General features: G+C 35.4%; 2 protein-coding genes across 4 annotated transcripts; both read left to right on the top strand.

Moving 5' to 3' along the window:
* Positions 1-828: 828 nt before the first annotated feature.
* Positions 829-17400, top strand: LOC108222828 (chromatin modification-related protein EAF1 B). Of its 3 annotated transcripts, XM_064094314.1 has the most exons (23): positions 830-1157; positions 1603-1800; positions 1901-1955; positions 2035-2138; positions 3641-5108; positions 5185-5304; positions 5474-5611; positions 6757-6963; positions 7126-7206; positions 8239-8296; positions 8377-8900; positions 9025-9078; positions 10700-10757; positions 10847-11043; positions 11150-11203; positions 11319-11399; positions 11626-11763; positions 11853-11969; positions 12718-12809; positions 12933-13133; positions 13222-13603; positions 13985-14068; positions 15153-17400. In XM_064094314.1, exons 2-23 carry the CDS (start codon positions 1658-1660, stop codon positions 16608-16610), a joined length of 5814 nt encoding a protein of 1937 aa, XP_063950384.1. In that variant the 5' UTR covers positions 830-1157; positions 1603-1657; the 3' UTR covers positions 16611-17400. The 3 variants fall into 3 exon arrangements, with proteins under 3 accessions (XP_063950385.1, XP_063950384.1, XP_017252243.1); XM_064094315.1 differs by lacking the exon at positions 15153-17400 and having other exon boundaries at positions 829-1157; positions 13980-14068; XM_017396754.2 differs by lacking the exon at positions 13985-14068 and having other exon boundaries at positions 831-1157.
* Positions 17401-18377: 977 nt separating this feature from the next.
* LOC108220651 (NDR1/HIN1-like protein 13) lies at positions 18378-19332 on the top strand. The gene has a single exon (XM_017394474.2). It carries the CDS (start codon positions 18429-18431, stop codon positions 19191-19193), a length of 765 nt encoding a protein of 254 aa, XP_017249963.1. The 5' UTR covers positions 18378-18428; the 3' UTR covers positions 19194-19332.
* Positions 19333-22510: the final 3178 nt, after the last annotated feature.

Raw genomic sequence — 22510 nt, 5'->3', positions numbered from 1 at the left:
AAAATCACTTTTACACCACTGACCACACACATATAAACAAGTCAGAATACATATTTAAGGAACTTTTTGAAGATGATATATCCAATTTTAAGATTCTAATAAACAAACTTTTTGAAGATAATATATCCATCATAAATAATATTTCAATTCTAACAAACAAACTTTTTGAAGATAATATATCCGATTGAGATTTAAAAGGATTTTTTTATTAAATCTAAATGTATCCAATTCGAATTTTAATAAATGTATCAGAATCTTGTGATATTAACTTATGATTATTTTATAAAATCTGGTGATATTTAATGGGAATATTAAATTATACTTAAGAAATTGAAGCTATTCTATTGTTATTTTTTGAAATTCATGAATATATGATGATTTTCAAATGCCTGGACTTAGTAAAATGATGAATTTTATGATATTATTCAATATATTTATATTCTTTTTGAAATTTCATCATATATTATGAGATATTATAATATTATGTTCAATTAATCTCTGCATGGCATTGCGATATTTTATCAAATATATGTATAGAATTATAAAATTAAAATCGTATACAATCTGTTAAGACCGATCTGTTGATTATCAACAATACAGTAAAATCTCAGTTGAATATTTAAAGAGTCTAAAACCAGCCGTTGTCAATAAACAAAGTACATGACAAAATTTTCAACGATCAAGATCCCAAATTTCCAATCGGTCACAAACAAGAAAACAAGCCATGTGATAAATATACTTTTCCGAAATTACCCATGAAAAATACAAATCAATACAGTAATACATTAAATTTTAAGAACAAAATAAAATATGGCCCAATGAAATACCCGAAAAAGGCCTCGTTCTTCGTCTTCGTCTCTGCATGTCCAGCCCACTACTAGTTACAATCCTAGAGAGAGAAACAACAAAACTTTTAGAGAGAGAAAGTTTGTGAACGAGCACGAAGACGAACAACATTATATACACTTCATCTACACAAAATTACACACAAATTTATATTTGTATGATTATTTGTATGTTATATTGATAGGGCGCGAAGGAGTTTATTTAAAGGTTGATGTTAATTAGGGCTAATTTGTTGTTTTAATTGGGGCAAAACCCTAGAAATATATACGGGGATTAAGCTGCGATTTTCTCGACGTATTGTCACAATTGAGGTAATTTTCGTGTGAATTTTGTAGTTTTGCAAACCCTAGAACGTGGAATTGGTGCGTTTAGGGTTAGTATAAGCAGCATTTACTGAAATTCTCTATTTCTTTATTTGTATGGTTCATTGCGTGGCATTTGATTCTAGTGTTAATACTTATCGCGTAGCGTGTTATTGTGCTCTGTCGACGTATAGAAGTTAGTTGCGCTATCATTTTAATTGAACAACCTGTGAATAGTTTGTATGTGATCATGTTGTGTATTTTAGCAAAACCTTGAAATCTCAACGTTCTCAATGTAATGTATATATGTGTGTTTTTGTGAGGGCTAAGTTCGCCTTTTTGACCGTTTAAATATAATATGCGTGATTTTCTGAGCTGTCTCAGTCTGTTGCACTATCTATTTGTTGGTACTTTTCTCGATTCTTCTTCAATAATTGCTAGTACTTTGTTATAGGAACCACATTAAGGTTAAAAAGATGGGACCAGAATTCTCTTAAGAGTTGTGAGGAATGCATGAATGTAGTCCAGAACTTCCTGTTTCTGTCAATGCTTGTATAGATTCTATGGGAGTTGTTGTAAACCACAAAGGTGGTGTTAGTAATGACCTTTCTTCAAATCAAACAGACATCGAGGAGACAAAAGTAGAACTAAGGTATTGTGGCATTTTACTTCTGTTATCAAGTGAAATATGCTAGTTAGTTATTATACATGGAAACAATGATTTATAAAGTAGCTGTTGTTACTCTTAACAGTCAGCATTATGTTTGTTACGAGCAAGCAAGAAGACAGTTGGAGTTTCTTGAGCAAGTAAGCATTAGAGATTAGCTTAGCGCTAGAATCTTTTAACAAGTATTGGATTGCTGTGAGTAACATTATCTTTTTGCAGGGTGGTGATCCTCTGGACTTTAGAACTGGGACTGAGAATGCCGCTTCACTTAGTGTTCAGTCTACTTCCTTGACAGATCAACATCCTGAGCAGTTTGTGATCAGGTATTTCTTTTAAGGGTTAAGTGTCAATGTGCTCACTTAAGTCACACCTAAATATTACTCTCGTCAATTATGTAAACAGGGGATCATCTAAATAAATTACGTGAGCACATATATATATATATATGTCTTTTGGTTTAATCTAAAATTTTATGATGGAAGATGTTAACACCTGTCAAGTAAACTGATACGCCGACATAGCAGACAAACAAGCTTAAAAAAAATATAAATCTGAAATACAATGTGTGTACACTTATACATATTTGTGTGTAATACTCAGTCTGATTTCTTCCTCTTTTTGTTCGATCTTCTCATTTCTCTTATCAATTTCTGAAATCATTATTGGCCAATTTTCAAATTTGAATTAAACTCTTTACAATTATATTTAATATTTAGTGAAAGTATTTGGAACCATGTCCCATTTCCTCTTACTTATGCGTTTCCAATCGAACTATGACCCCATCTCGATTAATTTCGCATTGATCACGGCAGGCATTTCCATCCATTATCTATAGAGTGAGGGGGCAGCTTGCGGAGCTTTCACTCCCACTTAAAAGGAGAAAGAGATTTTCAAATAAAATCAATTACCTGAACAAACACAATAAAGTATATGTATTATCTTAATTAACACCATTTATGTTACAATTGTACACGTTAATAGTGGGAAGTCTAACTAAATTTGAAGATAGGTGGTGTTGTGAAGATCTGACCTAGCTTGGTTAGGGTTTGATGATTGGATTCAAAACTATTAGATCAAGTATAGTCTTATCTGTATTACTATCAACACATGGAATTTGAGTTATTATTATATATTTGTGGTGGTGATAATAGGGTATAGATACAGATAGACATATACTTTATGTTTGACATGACAGAAGAAGTAGTCTTAGTATTTTTCATTTTTCTTCTTCTTTCAAGTCCATCAGATGCTACATCAGCACCTGATGAGTTTATTTGCCATGTATTAAAGGTTCCTGTTTATAAACTTTTGACTTGACAGGGTGACTTAAATACGAGTTCAAATGATTTAAATGATACTGTCTCCATCCCATTTCTTTCTTAACACTTTCTATGTTGGAATGTTCCAATCATATCTTAACATATTTAAAATATCATACTATACCTTACCATTATCATATTATCTTTGTTCCCAATTTCTTAAGGCAGAACATGATAAAAAAATGATACCACTGCTTTGGTTTATTCAATAGCTTTGCATGAGCTGATCGTGGGTTATTATATTATTTTAGAGGATATATTTAATTTTCAAGTCCACAGTTACTTTTGTTTGTCATTTCGCTAATCTGTTGCAAGGTTATATTGGTGAAAGTATTTTTTCTAGATTTGGCATATCACCAAAAATTTTCTTATAAATTTTTGCCATGTAAATTAAGAGGCTTCAATAATATCATAATAAAACTTATCTGTTGTAGCATGTATCCCTTGCTTGTGTGTGATGATTACTACACGTTGATGCATATAGTATAAATATGCTGTTATTGCAGTGAAACAAAAGGTAGTTTTGCATTGGCTGCTTCACCTCCAGGGGATTCTGACGAAAGTAGTGGTAGACCTAGAGCTCCTTCGGTGAATGACCCTAATAGTGCTGATAATCTTATGCTATTTATCAAGGAGAATGGTATTCCCAAAGGTGAAAGAAGTTTGTTACGATCCAGTCGGGGTACTGTTGGTCCTTTTGAACAGTCTTCACAGTTGGTCGGAGGTCAACATGCCAAAGAATCAGATGAGTCTACTGCATTTGGGCTCCCAAAGAAAGCGTATGAGCGAAGGAACAGATCACGTCCAAACCGTGTTGTAGTTCGATCAAATTCTACAGATGTTATGTCATCTTCAAGCGCTCGTACTGCTTTATCTTCTCTTCATGTGCCTAAGGTGGTAAAAGGGACAGTTGATGCGGACAACCAGAAGGACCATATGATTTCTTCAAATTCAAATATGAATCCAACAAGTCCAAATTGTATCATTATTCCCAAGGAAGAACCGTATAAGCTCCAGATAGATATGGAATTGGATGGGGGAAATGCTGCAGAATCAACTGTTGCCCAGCCCAATGTAGGTCTTACTAATGCCCAGATAGATCGTAGTGCTTCAGAAAATATGCAAGACAGCCGACACAATCAAATTATGGAATTTGAGTTTCAGAGAACTCAGAATGAAACGGTTCTCTCAAAACCTGAATCTCAAGCGGGAAGTGAACAGATCTCTGTAGGTCAGGAATGTGACCCATCTCTTAATATAGCTAATAATGAAGTTCAAGACACTTGTAGTCTAATCAATAGGTTTGGTGGGAGTATAGGTGATGGAAAAGATCCATTAAATGAAATCGGTAATAAGAATGGAGTACTTGAGGCGAAGGGTTCAGATTTGGAAACATCTGGCTCCAAAGCTGGTCTTCAGGTAAATGGAATTGTAGATAATGAAATTCTTACCAACTTAAAAAGTATTGGCTCAAATGGATGTACTAAAGAAGATGCTTTAGAATCTGGGGAGCCAACAAACATGGAAAGTACCAAGTCAGCTGAGGATAACAATGTTACCAAAGTTGACAATATATGTGATGCTGCCAATGTCAACAACAGTTCCTGTCACAGCCAAGAAATTGGTTCCTTGTTAAGAGACGAGGAAGCCTTAAATGAAAAAGTATCTAATTCAGAAAGTAAGGCTAAAAATCTCATGGTCATTGAGGGGAATGAACAAGTAGAAACTTCTTTTTTAGAGAACGAGAGAATGCCCGGCAATGTTATAGATTCTAATCACCTCAATGGAAACAAAGATACTCATACTGGTAGACTTCATTGTTCCATAGATACATGTGTTCCAGAGACTCCAGATGCTATGTTTCCTCCTAGAGATTCCTCTATTTCCCTAGAGCAACAAACTTGTTCTCAGGACTTGAAATTGGAAACGAAGGCGCGTGAAGATTCTATTTTGGAAGAAGCTCGTGTTATAGAGGTTACAACATTGGCCTTGTTACATTTTCTATACTTTCTCTTCGTGTTGACTAAAATATTTTTGGTTCTGTAATCAGGCTAAACGTAAGAGAATTGCAGAGTTATCTGTTTATACATTATGTGTGGAGAGTCGCCGAAAATCTCATTGGGATTTTGTCCTTGAGGAGATGGCATGGTTGGCAAATGATTTTGCACAGGTATGACGCAACTTTAAAGCATTTCTTGTTTGTATCTTTTTTTTTTTTTTTTTTTATTTAACATATTGAAATGCCACAATGGTGCTTCTGTCGGGCTTTGAATTAGAATTACTTTTAATTTGTAATTTCTTCTCATCTACTCATGTTATATCTTTTTAATTACTTTTAGGAGCGACTTTGGAAGACAAGTGCTGCTGCTCAAATAGGTTGTCAAGCTGCATCTGCTGCGCGATTAAAATTTGAAGAACAAAAACAAGTCACCCGCAGATTGGCCAAAGCTGTTATGGATTTTTGGTGTTTGGTAGAGGTAGTTCCAGATATTAGTTCGCCACATTTTTGTTCTTTAGTATAAATATGCATTTATGTGATTGAGTGAAAAATCATCCGTGTAGTTATTGTTGCAGGTTATACTGGTTTCGTGCCTAATAATTCTTGCAATAACAGTAACATCGGTTTTATGTACTCATTTTTTGGATCTCTTCCTTTTTACAAAAATTTGCAACATTAGTCTCAAATTGTTTTGGTTCATATTAGAGTTTGCAGGTTCTGCGTTCCTCATTTGAATTTTCTTCATGTTTTTTTTTGATGTGATTCTATTATCCCTTCAAGCAGGTTGAAGCCTCAGTCTAAAAAATCCACAAAGCTTCAAACGTAGAAGTGGAGGATCCGATACATGAATTCTTTCATTGCTATACCTTTATATTAAGCTAGCATCCAGAATTTTATGTAAAATTTGAGATACATCGGTGTTGATTAATACTTGCTTCTCGTTATTCAATTATATAAAAATCTAAAAGGCAGCACAAGGCTACTCTTGGTACCATATGTCTTAAAAAGAAAAGGAATTAAGTTTACACAAAAATAAATGAAAATCATTGTATTTAATGAGTTAATTATACATGCTTTGTAGGTTTCAGTTAAGCTGTACAGGCATTACCTAGGTGGAAACCCTAGTGAAGCTGTAGAGGAAATAAGAACCCTAGCCTGGTTTTTGTAAATATTTCTGGAATAGTGCAAGTATCAAATGCCCAGCTGTGATCTCCCGAAAATATGCCTGTGTATGGTATTTGCTGATTGGTTTTAACTTAGTTGGATTTTAAAGATAAAAAGGACTATCTGCAGCTTTGTATACCAGTTTTTCAAAATTTTTAACCATGGCTTTATATATGATCAGCAATTAAACTATATAATATATTTAAAAACTTTTGTAATTAGCATCTAGCAGTGACATGACATTGTAAATCTAGAATATTTGTTGTCTATTCGTGGAATTCCTTTATATGTTTGATCAGTGTCTTTTTGTGTACACTTGCCTCCTATGTGAGAATCGCTTCTTTGTCAATAGCGTAGTATTGAGCTTAAAAATTGACATTTATCTTTTTTGAGGAAATCTTGGGGTTAATATATACGGGACTACTGATAACGGTCTTGCTATCTGTGGTGGTGCGGCAGGAGATGAGCAAAGAGCAGGAGATGAGCAAAGAGCGGGAGTTTCAAAAGCCTGGCAATGATTTTGGACATGCAGTTCAGGGATATGCATTGAGATTTCTACAATATAATAGCTCCACTGTTCAATATGTCCAAGCAGAAGTAGCTGCTACTCCTATTATATCCAATTTGGGTGTTGTGGACATGTCATGGAAAGATCACTTAACAGAAGTATGGGCCACTAGTTAATGCTATTTGTAACATAAGAACTGTAATTGACAGATTGATTTTTGCAGCGTAGGCATTATTCAGGATCTAACCTATAATGTAGTTAATACTCAGATGGTTCTAATATATGTTTCTTGTTGACATCTATATCTTCATTTTGTTCAGGAGAACCTCTTTTATTCAGTTCCTGCTGGTGCAATGCAAATCTACAAGAAATCTATCGAATCCTACTTACTGCAATTGGAGGTAGTAGACATATTGCTTACAACTAATGCATCTTATTGGTTAACTGGAAAGTTATGATAGCCTTGTCTCCTTTATGTGCTTCTGGTTGATTCATCCATAGAAAAGACAGAAAGAGAGAAGTATTGTTTGTCTGTTTATGAAATCAACTTATATGTCAATATATAGTTATATATACTATCATAATGTTTGAAATATACGTGTGTGTGTGTGTGTGTGTGTGTATGCACACATATATATGTATTCCTATGTTATTGCATATATAGATAGGTGGTGTTAGCAACTTCTGTAACTGTAGTAGTACATGTCAACAGGGATGGTAGGTGGTGTTAGATACTTCTGCAACTGTAGTAGTACATATCAACAGGGATGGGTATTTTGGTAAAATACTATAATCTAATTACTAGAGTAATGTTCGTCAAAAAAAAAATAAAATTACTAGAGTAATGTGGGTGAATTTTTCAACTCTTTCGCTTCTTTTTTATTTAATAGTCAAATCTATAGTATGCATCTTTTTTTCTTGTCACTTGATTCCAGACATGTTCAATTTAGGTTTTTGCTGACATTTATATATTTGCATATGCATTTGTTAACAGGCTTATTATCAACATCACAATGGGGTAGTATACTACTATTACGGCATATTTGTTTTTATATTGTTGGTTGTCATTTCTGAAGGACTTGTATTATTTGCATATTTTGTCTAGTTGACTGCCAGCCCACTGTTCCCTTCACGCTTTTGATTTACAGTAAAGTAATTTCTTAGATGTAAATGTAAGACCTGGAGTGGGACTGTGGAAGGAACATTTTGGAAAAAAGATTGCCACTGTTTAAATAACATTGCTATTTTGGTACTGTACCCGTTTATGCTTTATCAAGTTTTTCTTCATATTATGCAGAGTTTCATGCCCTCTAATGTATAATCGTCACAAGTAACTGTAATATTGGTTTTATCATATTCCCTTCAGCTTACTGTCATGGCTTACTTCAATATATTGATCACGTTAATTGTTTTCTTATGGTCAACGTCCTTAGAAAACTGGCATTTGCATGCAAGAAGAAGTGGAGACATCTGGTTATGATGCCGTGGCAGGTAATGGGAGACTAAATGCAATTTATCTGTAATTGGTTATATGTTCTTTATGTATTTTAACAAGTCAGTAACTTTTATAGATTATGATTCCCGAGAGAACGCCTTGGAAGAGGATGAAGGAGACGCAAACACATTTTATTTGCCTGGAGCCTTTGTGAACAGCAGGCCATCTAAACTGGAGCAGAAAAAAAAGAGACATTTAATAAAGGGATTTGCAGCTAAATCATATGACATGGTATCTGATTCACCATTTATGCAATCCAATGAAAACAAATCCGGAAACCATCGATCTGTTTTAACTGGAAAAAGGACCTCCGACGCTGATAATGGCTCAATTCCAACAAAGCGAATGCGAACAGCTTCACGGCAGAGAGTTTTAAGTCCTTTTAATGCAGGAGCTCACGGCTGTCTTCAGGCACCAAGCAAGACAGATGCTTCTAGTGGTGATACGAACTCTTTTCAAGATGATCAGAATGTTTTGCATGGTGGATCCGTTGTGCTCAATAATATGGAGGTGGAGTCTGTACGTAACTTTGATAGGCAACCACAATTCGACTCTGAAGTATCACATAGACCTAAAAAGAAAAAGAAGACAAAAAATTTGGTATACTACAGTCTGAAAAATAATTGGGGAAGACTTCATCCCCTCTTTTGTTCTTAGCATAACGTTTTCCTGTTAAGTCTCCTTGTCTGTTTTATTATTATTCAGTGGAGCATGTCTGTTTCAGGGTTCAACATATGAGCACAATTGGAGGTCTAATTCCAATTTCCAGGATGAGCAGGTAATATATTGTTTGTCTGTTCGGTATTTTGTGGTTTTTGCATCATACAACCGATCTGAAATGTAAATTACCTGGTGATAGTTCTACTTCCTAACTAGGCGAAATTAGTATTTCACAGAAAGACCTAGTAGATAAATGGACAACAGGTACTGTTTGTACATGTAAAATTTGGATTTAAGAATGTCAGATTTCAGATTTTTAAGATTTTTGCTGTGAAATGTAGCTGTATCTTCTAAGTCCCATTTTTTTTTTTTGCACTAAATAACTCCCATCTTTTTGACATTGGTTTGATGTTTTATTGGTTTTGCTTTGGCTAGTAATATGTCATTGGTTTGGGGTTTTGTGATGTTTCCCCCATGTCTCTTCTTTCTTGGAATTTCACTGGTAACAATAGTTTGAATGTAAGGGTGTATTACTTTAGGAGCCTGGGATCCGCAGCAAGTTATGTAGAGAGAGAATTATTCTTCACATCATGCATTAGATCGAGATAAGCTTATGTGGATTAAGAGGCTGAAAGAAAAAAAAAATAGCTGCTTGAACTTATGCAGGGCCTTCTTGATAGGCTTTCTGGTTCAGTTAGTAAGATGGTGGTTGGAGATATCAACCTTGTTCTTATCTGCAAAATTGTTCACCTTCCACAATCTATGTCACCCTTTCTCCCCATCTCTGGTCAACTAAATTTTCTGTCCATGTAATCTTCTCACATCTTTTGATATGCCGTTTCTGTGCTCCAGTCTATATCATCCAATACAACTTCATTCCATATCTTATCCAATTTATTATGTTCAGTCGGTGTTATTTCTTTGTTTGAACCACATCTTAAGTTCACTTCTCTCTCTACAAGATGCTGTAAGAAAATGATGCAAGGATAGATTTCTGTGTCTTCTGAAAATCACTAAAAGATTAAAAACCAAATGGGTAAAGGCTAGTAAGCGATATATCGGAATAGCAAGTGAATCGTTTAACATGTATTGGATAAGTGAATCCAACAATATGTATATGATAGTTTGATACTGCTTGATTCTTAAATTTATTCCTTGGCGAAGTCATAAATTTTTTTTTTTTTTTTTTTAAAGTTTCGGACAGTCGATATTAGTTTCCTTTAGTATATATGGCTAGTTGTATAAAAGTTCTTTTGTAATATGTAAATAATAATAAGTTAACAATATAAACTGATTTCTTATAAATATTTGGTCCAACCTTGCTTAAATATTTTTCGTATCTGATATTTTTCCTCCCCAAAATCAAATTCCATTTGCCAATTGCGTCAAACTAAAACCTGACACAGATAATGAAAAACATCAGCTATCCCATTTGTGCTTTAGAGATCTTTTGATCACCTGGGTCTAGGTCTGTAGGAAGTTAATATATTTGATAGCTATATATTAATGCTGCATGTGCAAAGATGCTTCCCTTGCGGGGACAATATCCTTTTATATTGACCTTTGAATTTATCTAGCAGTTGCCTATGAACTGTTTGGATGTTTTGCAAATAACATGATGCTACTTAAATTGGTCTTGCTTTGCTCCATAATTGACAATAAACTACGCTAGCATATGGCTGATGTATCGATATCTAATTTTATATATTGACCAAACTTATTTGTCCATCGTGATGCAGAGAGATAGTTATAAAAGGAGATCGGAGAGTCATCAGTTTGAATCAAATGGAACCAATGGTACTTTTCAAAAAAGAAAAGAAAAGAAATGTTAATGATACTTTACTTTGTAACTTATCTTTATCCTAACACCTCCATGTTTTCTGAAGGTTTATATGGTCATCATATTGGTAAAAAACCAAAGTTAATTAAGCAGTCACTGGATAATTCGATTGACAATGTCGCTCCTGTGAATTGTTCACTCTCTTCCCCTGTGGCTTCCCAAATGAGTAACATGCCTAACCCAAATAAGTTTATCAAAATGCTGGGTGGCCGGGACCGGGGTAGGAAAATGAAAGGACTGAAGGTAATTTAAAGAGAATGACATGCAGATTACAACTTTTACTCTTCCTCTTAATCTACTTTTATCTGAGTGTCATATAGTTATAATCAAAATAAACAAAATGTTGCAGACAGCATCTGGACAGACAGGTCCGGGAACTTCATGGTCACTGTTTGAAGACCAGGTGTGTTATTATTATTATTATTATTACTTCTTAGTTTTTGTATGTTGTTTAATGGTCGAAGCTTATGTATCGATAGACAAATACCTTATAATACTATCTGCTGTGATTTATATAGGCCCTTGTTGTTCTCGTCCATGACATGGGTCCGAACTGGGATCTCGTCAGTGATGCTTTTAACAGCACTTTGAAATTCAAGGTAGCCATTTCTTTTCACGAATTCTGTGTTTAGTTTCCGCTCCTCAACATCTTGGGTGCAGGATGAGTTCCATGCTTTTATTTTATAGTATATTTGCGGTATTGACAGTTTGACACATCCATGGTTCACTATTCGGATATTTTATGTGTAGGACCAGATACATATATTCTTTGTCCATCACATATAATTTTTGTCTGAAAATGTACTTAATTATTTTCATATAAAGTGCATATTCCGCAACCCTAAAGAATGCAAGGAGCGTCACAAGGTTGTAATGGATAGCCCTGGTGGCGAGGGGGCGGATAGTGCTGATGATTCAGGGTCATCTCGACCATATCGCTCTACTTTACCTGGAATCCCAAAGGCAATTTTCTCTAAAAAGTATTTCATTGGTTCCTTAAAATTATTTGACCTTGATGTTGGTAGTAACTGGTGATCCTGCATGTTATACAGGGTAGTGCGAGACAGTTGTTTCAACGTTTGCAGGGACCAATGGAAGAGGATACTATCAAATCACATTTAGAAAAAATTACAGCAATTGGGAAAAAACAGCATCATAGAAGGGCACAGGTCGGCCTATTTAGAGAAGTATTTTGCATTTTATATTTGTATATCCCTTGCCTATTGTTTGATCTGTTATTTAAATTGAAACGGTAATTTTCAGGGATTTACCTGACTTATGCTATGAAAAATTTTAAGTTACCAACATAATATGTGTGTGTGTGTGTGTGTGTGTGTGTGTTTCGTAAGGTTTCTATTGTCCTCTTTTATATTTGGTGAATGTGGTTGAAAAAAAATAGGGGGTTATGTTGCATAGTTAGTGCTGTCATGCTATATATCTAAGGAGTTTTCTTGAACTTAATTCAGTTCTACAATATTTGATGTCGATTTGAAGAATTTATTTCGTGCTCTATATATCTTCTTGCTTTGCTAGAGATTGGAAAAATGTATCATCTATATTTTTATAAGTCAACACAATGCACAGCTGATACTATAGATAAAGATAGGAAGGCTTTTTGTATCATGAAACTATATTTCTTGTGAAGTCGGTCATTCAGAATGGAAATGTCTGAATTAATTAACTTAAGCTTTATCAAATAATGAATATTTTCCTGATTTCTAGTATTGTAGTCCAGTGTATACCCATTTTTTCTTGGTAACAGAGGAAGTGAGTTTGATTCTCAGTGAAGGCATAGGGGTGTGCCTAATTATATTTTTGTAATTGACCAATACCAAAAAAGAAACAGATCATTAAAAAATAACCGCTGCCCATTTATGTCATTCTGTTTATCTTGGACTTTGTTTGAATGATCTCTAGGATCCAAAGCATCTCCAGCAACCCCACAATTCTCATACATATGCGCTGTCTCAAGTCTGCCCAAATAACTTGGATGGAGGGCCTGTCCTGACGTAAGTCTGTCTAGTTTGTATCATGTATACTAGGTTAACATTTTCAAATTTATGTATCTATTTTTCCTTCTATAATGGCACAATTAATCTTAATAACTCTCTTTATAATATTTCCCATTATAGGCCTCTTGATCTGTGCGATGCAACTGCTTCCAGTCCAGATGTTCTTTCCCTCGGTTATCAAAGCCCTAATGCTAGTATGTTACCAAATTCAAATCAGGGTAATGTTGCACCAATGCTTCCTGCTTCTGGTGTGACATCCACAAGTGCTGTTCCTGGGAGTAATTTCTCGTCAGCATCTAGTCAAATCAATGCTTCTGTTAGGTAATATTCATATAAAAATGTATTTGTTATATATTTTGTAAGTGTTTTGTTTTGAGTTTTATGATTATATCTCTGTATTCTGCTTCAGGGATGGTAGACCTGGCATCGCGAAATCTGTATCTATATCAACTGATGAGCAGCAGAGACTGCAACAGTACAGTCAAATGATATCTGGTAGAAACTTTCAGCAGTCCAATATGCCTGTTTCTGGGGTACATCCAGGAACTGATCGTGGTGTTCGCATGCTAAGTAGTGGTAATGGTGTCGGCTCTCCTAATGGATTGAATAGAAGCATGCAGATGCAGAGACCAGGACTTCAAGGTGTTGCCTCATCAAACATGGTTGGTCCTGGCAGCATGCATCCCTCTGGCATGATGGCAGTGCCAAACCCTGTTAATATTCACTCCAGTCCTGGTGCTGGTCAAGGAAACTCTATGATGAGACCTCATGATCCTATGCATATGATGCGGGTGAGTTATCGAGTATTTTCCTGATCTCAGAAATGTGTTTCTACATATTCGTATATCAAAATGCTTTTCAATTTATAAGGCTGTGATACATGATATGATAGTCTAACAATCTGAATTATTAATTGGGGGCTTTTTCATTAAGGTCACTATAGTGCTTTATCTCGGAAAAGAAGATACTGTTTGCCACAGATTCTTGCTAATTTACACTGTGCCTCTAGTCCCCTTCAGCGTCCTCTAAAAAGATTTGCTTCGGAAGTCAGTAGTTAGGTATTAGAGAAAGAGAGGAGTCGGACAACTAAATTGTGACCTACGGAATTTATCATACGTGCTGGCTTTATTGAGAATAAGTCTGAAGCTTATTTTAATTTGCATATAGTATAGGTGAGCTTACAAGGAGTATTGAAGATCTGGATCATGGCATGTCCTATCTTCAGATGGTATCATATATTAGACGAGGATTCCAAGGTGAGATGATAAAGTTATAATTGTAGTGAGATAACTAAGAAATTAAAGGTTTTAGACTTTGTAGATAGCCACTTGGAGATTCACGAACTTCAATTTCAAGGACGTGCAAGAGGTGTCCATAAACAAGACATTGTGATAGACAAATCTGTTTTAAGAGATCGCTCGGCATGTAGCTGAAAGGTGCAGTTACATCGAATCCGTAGAGGATTTTGTGAGCGTACTGCTCCTATGGAACCTATCACTAAAATACCCATAGACGGGGATAAGGCTATACGGTCTGCTAGTAAAACACTCCCAGCCTAAGGTGTACTGGTGCTTGTGGCACCAGGAGCCGTTGCACAGTAGCAAAGAACTAGAACCAATATTTCCAGATAGGCTCTAGTAGGGTTAACTGGACAGTTTAAAAGAAAAGTTTCGTCTTGTGAACATAGCGGTGCAAAGAAATTGCAATTTCTCAATTGAAAATTTGATCAGACTAATAAAGCTAGTTCATTTTTTGGCATTAGGCAATGGAAATAACATGCCTGATTTCAAATGCTCGTTGTAATGTAAGGTCATTGTCAGCCACATATTTTATAATTGTGAAATCTAAAGGACAGTCACAGAAAAGTGGGGACAATATATTTTGAGGGTTGAGGCGCAGATAAAAGATAATATCGTGTAGGTCTAGTTTTGTCAGACACTCGTCCATGTTGAATTTGATTTTGACACATGTCGATAGAGTGAGCTGTCACATGACTTGAAGTAGCGAGAAAGATGCACTTTGTGAATAATGCTATCATACTATATTCCTTTACAAATATGTAATGTGAGGTCTTATAGGACAATGCGCTGAATATGCAAATATCATAGCAATTTATCATACTATATTCCTTTACAAATATGTAATGTTGAACTTATTTATGTTGTCATCTTGTTTAACAGTTTGCAAGTTTTTTCTCGTGCATCAGACTTTGCTTTAGATAATCATTTGTTTCTGCTTTTCTTATGGTTTTTTTATATTGTCGTTTTGTGTTGCTATGTGTTTTTGACTATAAGATGTGGAAATGGTAAATTCTTATCAATATTTTTATTACTATTGTAGCCTACTCAGAACGTGGAACATCAAAGGCAGATGATGATTCCGGAGCTTCAGATGCAGGTTTCACAGGGAAATAGCCAAGGAATAACTCCATATGGTGGATTAAATTCCTCGTTCTCTAATCAGTCGGCTGCCCCTTCTGTCCCATCATACCCACTCCATCACCAGCAGCTGCATCCAATGTCAACCCAACACTCGCATGTGCTTACTAATTCTCATCATCCGCATCTTCGAGGACCGAACCTTGCAAGCAACGCTCAGCAGCAAGCCCTTGCCATTCGTATAGCTAAAGAGAGACATATCCAGCAGCAGCGTTTATTGCAACAGCACCAGCAGCAACAGTTTGCAGCGTCAAATTCTCTAATGCCACCTGTCCCAGCACAGCCTCAGCTAGCAGTATCATCTCCACAAAATAGTTCCCAGTCACAAACTAGTTCTCCACAGGTATCACTACCACCACTGACGACGTCATCCTCAATGAGTCCAATATCGCAGATCCAACAGAAACATCACATTCCACCACACAGTGTTGCACGGAACCCACGAGTTGGTGGCAGTGGGTCGACCAATCAAGTGGGCAAGCAGCGGCAGCGGCATTCTCAGCAACTGCAGTTACAGCAGTCTGGTAGGCAGCACCCCCAACAGCGGCATCAGTCACAAGTGCAACATCAGTCACATTCGCACAATCAGAAGCAGTTGTCGTCCCATATATCTCATCAGCCACAACCTCAGCAAGTGTTGTATTCTGGTCAAACCACGTCATCAAAGCAGCACCAACAAACTCGTTCTCATTCTGAAAACAGCAATCAGAATCGTGTTTTACCAGTAGCTGGTCTTACATCTACTTCTGGTCAAGCTGTTCCACCGAACCAGCAGCAGCGCCAACAGTCACAGGCTCTCCCAAAGTTAGTTAATCAACCTCAGTTAGCTGTTCAAAGATTGGTTCAACCAAATCGTCAAGTAACCTCTGACCAGTCAAACAGAGTTCAAGCTAGAGAAACTCACACCAGCCTGCACCCCACTAATAGTTCATCTCAAGCTGTTTCATCTGCTGCAGCTCCTAGCTGTGTTGATGTGGCTAATGTAATGTCAGCTGACTTTTCTGCCAGTACTCCTCAGTTGAAGGCATTGGATCAGGTGTCTGATTCCAGCATGTCTAATCCTGCAACACCAATTGATTCCGCTGGCACTCCACCTCTCACCATTGAGTCACTGCCCCCTGTTCGGCCAGGGACAGACCACATTTACTCTTCAAATAGCTTGCCCTGCGTAGGTCCTGGTGGTGCTGTACAGTGGTTAGAGGAGCCTGTACAGTTGGAATCTCTGACGCCACCACCTCCATTGGAGCAGCAACAAGAGCATTTGAAACCACAGCAGCAGCAAGAGGATTCTAAACAATCCCAAGAACAATCTCTACTTCTGCAAGAAGTGGGTAATAGTACTAGTCCTCCTGAACAGTGACATTAGTGTCTTTTAGCAGATTGAACAAGTCCTTGGAGCAGCTAGTCCTGCTATGGTTGTTTCAGCATGCTTTTTTGCAACATTTCGTATGTCTGCTCCATATTAGAAATAGTCCAGCTAGGATTGCGGTATTATGATATCAACAGATGCAATGTTGGTTGCACAACTTTTGTGAAACAGAGTTGATGATTTGCGGCTTTGTGCAGATGAAGCTCAGAGTTGCTGGCAGGATTATGAGACAGGCAGGGGTTAGTAATTATTTTGTCTACAGGTCGATTAGACTTGTTTGAAGGGATAGGGCGGGAATCATCTTCAGGAATTATGTACATTACCATTACCCTAGAAATGCGGGAAGACTGAAACCAACATAGTTGTACTTGTACAGGGTTTCTATTCCCTTTTTTGGGTAGTTCTCCTTTTTCTCCCTCCCTTCCCAGTCAGGGGCCCTGCTGATATGAGGGGCTTATCACACCCCGCAGGTCAACCCCATGTATTAGTATTAATTATTATGCCGCTGTGTGTAGTTAGAGATTAGTGATATCATTGTTGTAGTAAAGCTTAAGGAATTTTTTGTGAATATAAAATCTTTGAGTGACACTGGCCAATCCATGCTGTTTAGACTATCATTGTCACATCAATGTATTTACTATAGGTAATTAAATGCAGATTGTTTTCTCGGCATTTTACATAAATAGACCTTGTAAAAATGTCGGAATTATCCCTGGAATATTTCTGTTTGATATTTGCAGTTATGAGCATTAATGCAAAAGTTTATGCTTCGCCTTGATCAGTCTTCTAGTTCTAGATGTGTTTTAGTACTCTCACATATAACACCCAGCAAAAACAAGAAGGAAAAGAAGATTGTATGGAAGAAATTATTCATTCAGATTTCAGCTAACTGGATGTTAAATTGGGTCTGTTGGTGCCTGGATCTTAAAACTTAAAAGTAGCTTTTACTGATGGAGCGTTCTTTATAATTCGTTGGCAATTTGTAAAGATGCATGAACGGGATGGGCGTTTGAGAGACCCTAGTTCATGTGTGGCCGCTCCGCTCAACGACGATACCCTAAATTAATCCATTGACCTGCTCTTTTATAATTTATAGAAAATTATACGAGATTTTTTAATAAATTAATAATTTTTTAATAAAATTTGATTGGTTAATCAGTAACATATATTCTAACAATTAGTTGAGAAATTGTTAATACATCGAGAATTTTTAAAACACTATTCATAATCAATTTGTAATTTTCTATAATTTATAATAAAACATGAGTGTATATGTTTTTACGTAACCTTCGAATCTGAAGTAACTTTTTCCAATAAAAAAATTATTGACATGGTTTACCTTTGGTTTGATTTAGTAGAAGGAAGTAGCTAATCTTCTTGTTGATGGACAAGGTCTGAATCTGTATAAAATTACTTAAAGAGTTGAAAGTATCCTTGTCAGCATCGCTTTCACTCATACAAACACCAAGAAAAAACCAAGCAATATAATTCAACCCGTTACTTATTCAAAATATAAAAAAGAAATAAGCATTGAAATTGAGCCAATTACTTCTTAATAACTTAATATAAATAATAAATTACTTGAAAATTGAATCGATATCACAGCTGGTGACTGCAATGTATTTGGAGGCATGCAGCTAATTATCACACTTGGCACGCAATCTTTTCACACCGCATTAAAACTAATATCGCGTAATTTTGGACGCGGACGCGGTATCAATCTACAGATACACGTATATAAATACACGCCTGTTTATCTTCACTACATTTCCATAACTTCACTTTTCACGAGCTCATTCTCTCTTCACTATGGCTGAAAAAGTCCACCCTGGCGTTGACTCACCGCCTCATTTGCCACCGCCTCAGTCGAAACATGCCGCTGCTCCGGGGAGCACTTATGTTATTCAGCTTCCGAAGGACCAAATCTACCGCCGTCCGCCGCCGGAGAACGCCGAACGCATGAAAAAGCTCGCCAAAACCAATCGCCGCCGCAGCAATCGCCTCTGCAGGTGCCTCGGCTACACTCTCGCCGCCGCGATTCTCCTCCTTATCCTCCTCGGAATCGCCGCCGCGGTGTTTTACTTCGTCTACAAGCCGGAATCGCCGAAGTACACCGTCGATTCGATCGCAATCACCGGCTTCAATCTCTCTTCATCTCGACCTATGTCGCCGGAGTTCGACGTCAGCATCAGCGCGAACAATCCGAACGACAAAATCGGAATCTACTACGAGAAGAAAAGCTCCGTACAAGTCTACTACTCCGACGATCGTCTCTCCGCCGGAGTTCTCCCCGTCTTTTATCAGCCGGTGAATAATGTAACGGTTTTCAAAACGGCTCTAAGAGGAAACAACATTGTGTTATCACGTGCCGATCATTCAGAACTATTAACGGCGCAAACGGAGAAGAAAGTACCGTTAAAGTTAAACTTGAAAGCGCCGATCAAAATAAAAGTAGGCGGCGTTAAAACGTGGACGATAAACGTGAAAGTGAAGTGTGATTTGACGGTGGATAGTTTAACGGCGAAATCAAAGATAGTTTCAAAACATTGTGACTATAGTGTTAAGTTGTGGTAGACTACTACTAACATTATTTATTTGGATTGGTTGTTTTTCAAACGGTTCCAAGTCAAATTACACACAATTTTATTGTTTGTTTAGGTGGCGTTTGTGCATGTATTGTGTTATTATATAGTTGATCGTTGAATTGGTTTTATCGCTAATTTTATAGGATTAGGATGTTACGACTTCCAAGTTTGTGTCTTATACATGATGGTGATTTGTTAGATAAGAAGCATCCAGTGGATTATTAGGCTAATTGTTAGATATACACATGTGAAATCATTATTCGATATTATTCGATAAATTATTTGGAATATTTGTATAAATTTTCGGCACTTTCAATGATGTTAATTTTTAATATACTGATATATATCACATGTATTATTTTCGAAAGATATAGTATATATATGTGAATTAACACTCTTAAAGTCAAAACAACAAATATAATTTCAAAAATATTACCTAAATTCTAACAAAATTATCATAAATATAACATAAAAGTACTATAAAAATGAAACAAAGAAAAATAACACATGGTATGAACGTAGTACACACAAAACATCAATTACGTAGTAATAAAAAAAATATATCATATTCATGAAGTGTATAAAAATACACGAATAACTAATAATATCAATTTTATGTGAAAATTATACCCCGATATTTAACACTATATTTATAAAAATATATTAGATATCACGATAAGTATCCTATTAAATTTTAATAATGATTTCCATTTAATATCTTTAAATACAGAAGTTTATTCTAGTGCCATGACATAAGTTATAACCATATTCGAATGGCACATGCGAGGGTATGAAATTTCAGAGCTCATGGTTTTATTGCATACCTGCCAACAATATAGAATGTTTTGTGGAGAGCCGGCTGTGTATATGTTATTATATCGACCAAATTTGAGCATGCATGTGGAGGTTCTACTTCAATGCAGTGTCTTGCGTGATGGAATTATGGAAATTTGTTGAGAATTAAGATGCTAAGTAAGAGTAAAGTTCAATGTTATCGTGTTTTAGTTAAAATATGAGAATCTATTATACAAATCTGAAAATATGGTTCAAAATTTAAATTTATTTAATTTTTTTTTATATTTAACTCTACTGTCATTAATATATTTCAATTCTAGCGATTATCAAAAATATAGTTCTACTTCTGTTTTTTCTAAACGGAAAAATATAGTTCCACTTCTTAAAAATATGCATAATATTATGCTAAGCTATCTACAATATTAATTGTTTTACCTGTTGATTGTATTGTTGAACATAATATTTAGCATGCTTTACAATAATGAGAAACAAAATGAATTTAAGAATTAAATTATTTTTTAAATTTTATCCCTCTATGCAGAATGGAGTGCGATTAAAATGAAGTTTTCATTAAACTTTAATACGCTAGATGAGTGATTACAAAAAATTCTTATAAATCTTCTGTTTTTTGAGAATCGATTATTCACTTTATTCCGTCGGAAATTCGCGCTCCACCAGATCCGTCATTAGTTATCTATCATCGTGAACGACTAACAATTATTTTGAACTGCTAGTATCGTTCAAAGTAAAAATGTGTTGAATGCGGAAAATTTGTTCTTGTGCCATTGTCGATGGCACAACCAAATTAGAGTAGGGGAGACTGGAGAGTGATGGTACATCTGCATACCCGCTCCGAGTAGGGGAGAGTGTCTTCTTTGAAGAGCCGGCTTGTGTAGATCCATTTATTGTTGAGTAGATACAGTAGATTACACAAAATTCTAGCACAACCATTTGGTTTTTATATTATTTTCAGGGGATTATTACTCATATAATATACGCTGTATAAGTTACAATTCTACTATCCGTCTTGAGTTGTTTATATACTGTGTGTCTTTTACTCGTCAAAGATGCTGCTGTTGGCTTTGCTCAAGGCAGTGCAATTTTTGTGGCATTAACAGCGATCTCTAAAAACCAGAGTCCAGCTTGTAATAAGATGCAGCTACTCCTCACTCCTCGCTACTCGCATTTTTTACTACATATTCTATCGCATTTTCACAGCTACGACAAAAACTATATTCAGACCAGTGACTGTATTTCCTGAATATGGTTGCATCTTCACCACTGATGACGTAGCTATCTTTGGTTATTGAACCAAGTTTTCGTTTTGCAGTTTAATAGCCCAATTGATTCCTTTATTGGATTGGGTAATCATAGCGCAATTGGATAACCTAATATTTAAAGGTTCATCTTCTGTTGATCCAGGTGGAATATCTCAAAACAAATACTTAATATAAGTCATATTAGTAAAAAAAACAAAATAAAATTAGGGGTGATCATAGAAATGCCCAAACTGATAAGTATTAATTTTTTTATTAAAAAATAATAAAATTTAAAAAGATATTTATATATTATAAATCAACTGAGAACCAATTTTCTTGGGTTTGATATCAATATATAGGGTTAATTATCAAGTTGGTCATTGAAGTGGGCTTAATGTATCAAGTTGGTCACTGAACTCAAAACGGTATCAAGATGGTCACTGAAGTGGCCATTATTATCAAGTAAGTACCTTGAAATATGAGTTGAAGTAGTAAAAATATTATTTATAAAATTTTACACATTATTTTTAAATGTTATCACAACCAACTAAAAGGTTATGACTTCTATTATTTAAAATAATATATTTATATTTTATCAAGTTTATTTATTATTTATATTTTATTATATAGTTATTTTCTTTGTTTTAATCAAAAATAAATAATAAATAAACTTGATAAAATCTAAATATATTATCATAAATATTAGAAATCATAACCTTTTACTTGGTTTTGGTAAAATTTAAAAATAATGTGTAAAATTTTATAAATAATATTTTTAGTGCTTGAACTTATATTTTAAGGTACTTGTTTGATATTTATGGCCACTTCAATGACCATCTTGATACCGTTTTGAGTTCAGTGACCAACTTGATACATTGAGGCCACTTCAGTGATCAACTTGATAATTAACCCTCAATATATATGAATTACTCCCTCCATCCCACCCATTTCTTTACACTTTCCTTTTTGGGGTGTCCCACCCAATTCTTTACATTTCAAAATTTACCAAAAATAGTCAATGGGTCCCACCACTTCTCCACTTTTCTTTCCTTTTCACACTACTTTTACTCCACTATCTTCTTTTTATACATTAAAAATCAATGGGCCCCACCACTTTACCCACTTTTCTTCCTCTTTTCCACTATTTTATACATATTTCTTAACCTCCGTGCCCAACCAATTCGATAGGAAATGGGTGGGACGAAGGGAGTATGACATAAATATATACTGAATAATATCTAAATGAATTTAA

Source organism: Daucus carota, chromosome 5, assembly GCF_001625215.2.
Source record: "Daucus carota subsp. sativus chromosome 5, DH1 v3.0, whole genome shotgun sequence".
NCBI lineage: Eukaryota > Viridiplantae > Streptophyta > Magnoliopsida > Apiales > Apiaceae > Daucus > Daucus carota.
Note: the sequence above shows the minus strand (reverse complement) of the source record. Positions and strands in the feature narration are given on the sequence as shown.

Excerpts from the sequence above, each read along its gene's own strand:
- LOC108220651 (XM_017394474.2), top strand. The coding sequence starts at position 18,429 with ATGGCTGAAAAAGTCCACCCTGGCGTTGACTCACCGCCTCATTTGCCA.
- LOC108222828 (XM_064094314.1), top strand. The coding sequence starts at position 1,658 with ATGCATGAATGTAGTCCAGAACTTCCTGTTTCTGTCAATGCTTGTATA. Across the intron at positions 8,297-8,376 it reads TGGTTATGATGCCGTGGCAG|ATTATGATTCCCGAGAGAAC; the intron begins GTAATGGGAGAC and ends TAACTTTTATAG. Across the intron at positions 11,204-11,318 it reads GGTCACTGTTTGAAGACCAG|GCCCTTGTTGTTCTCGTCCA; the intron begins GTGTGTTATTAT and ends TGATTTATATAG.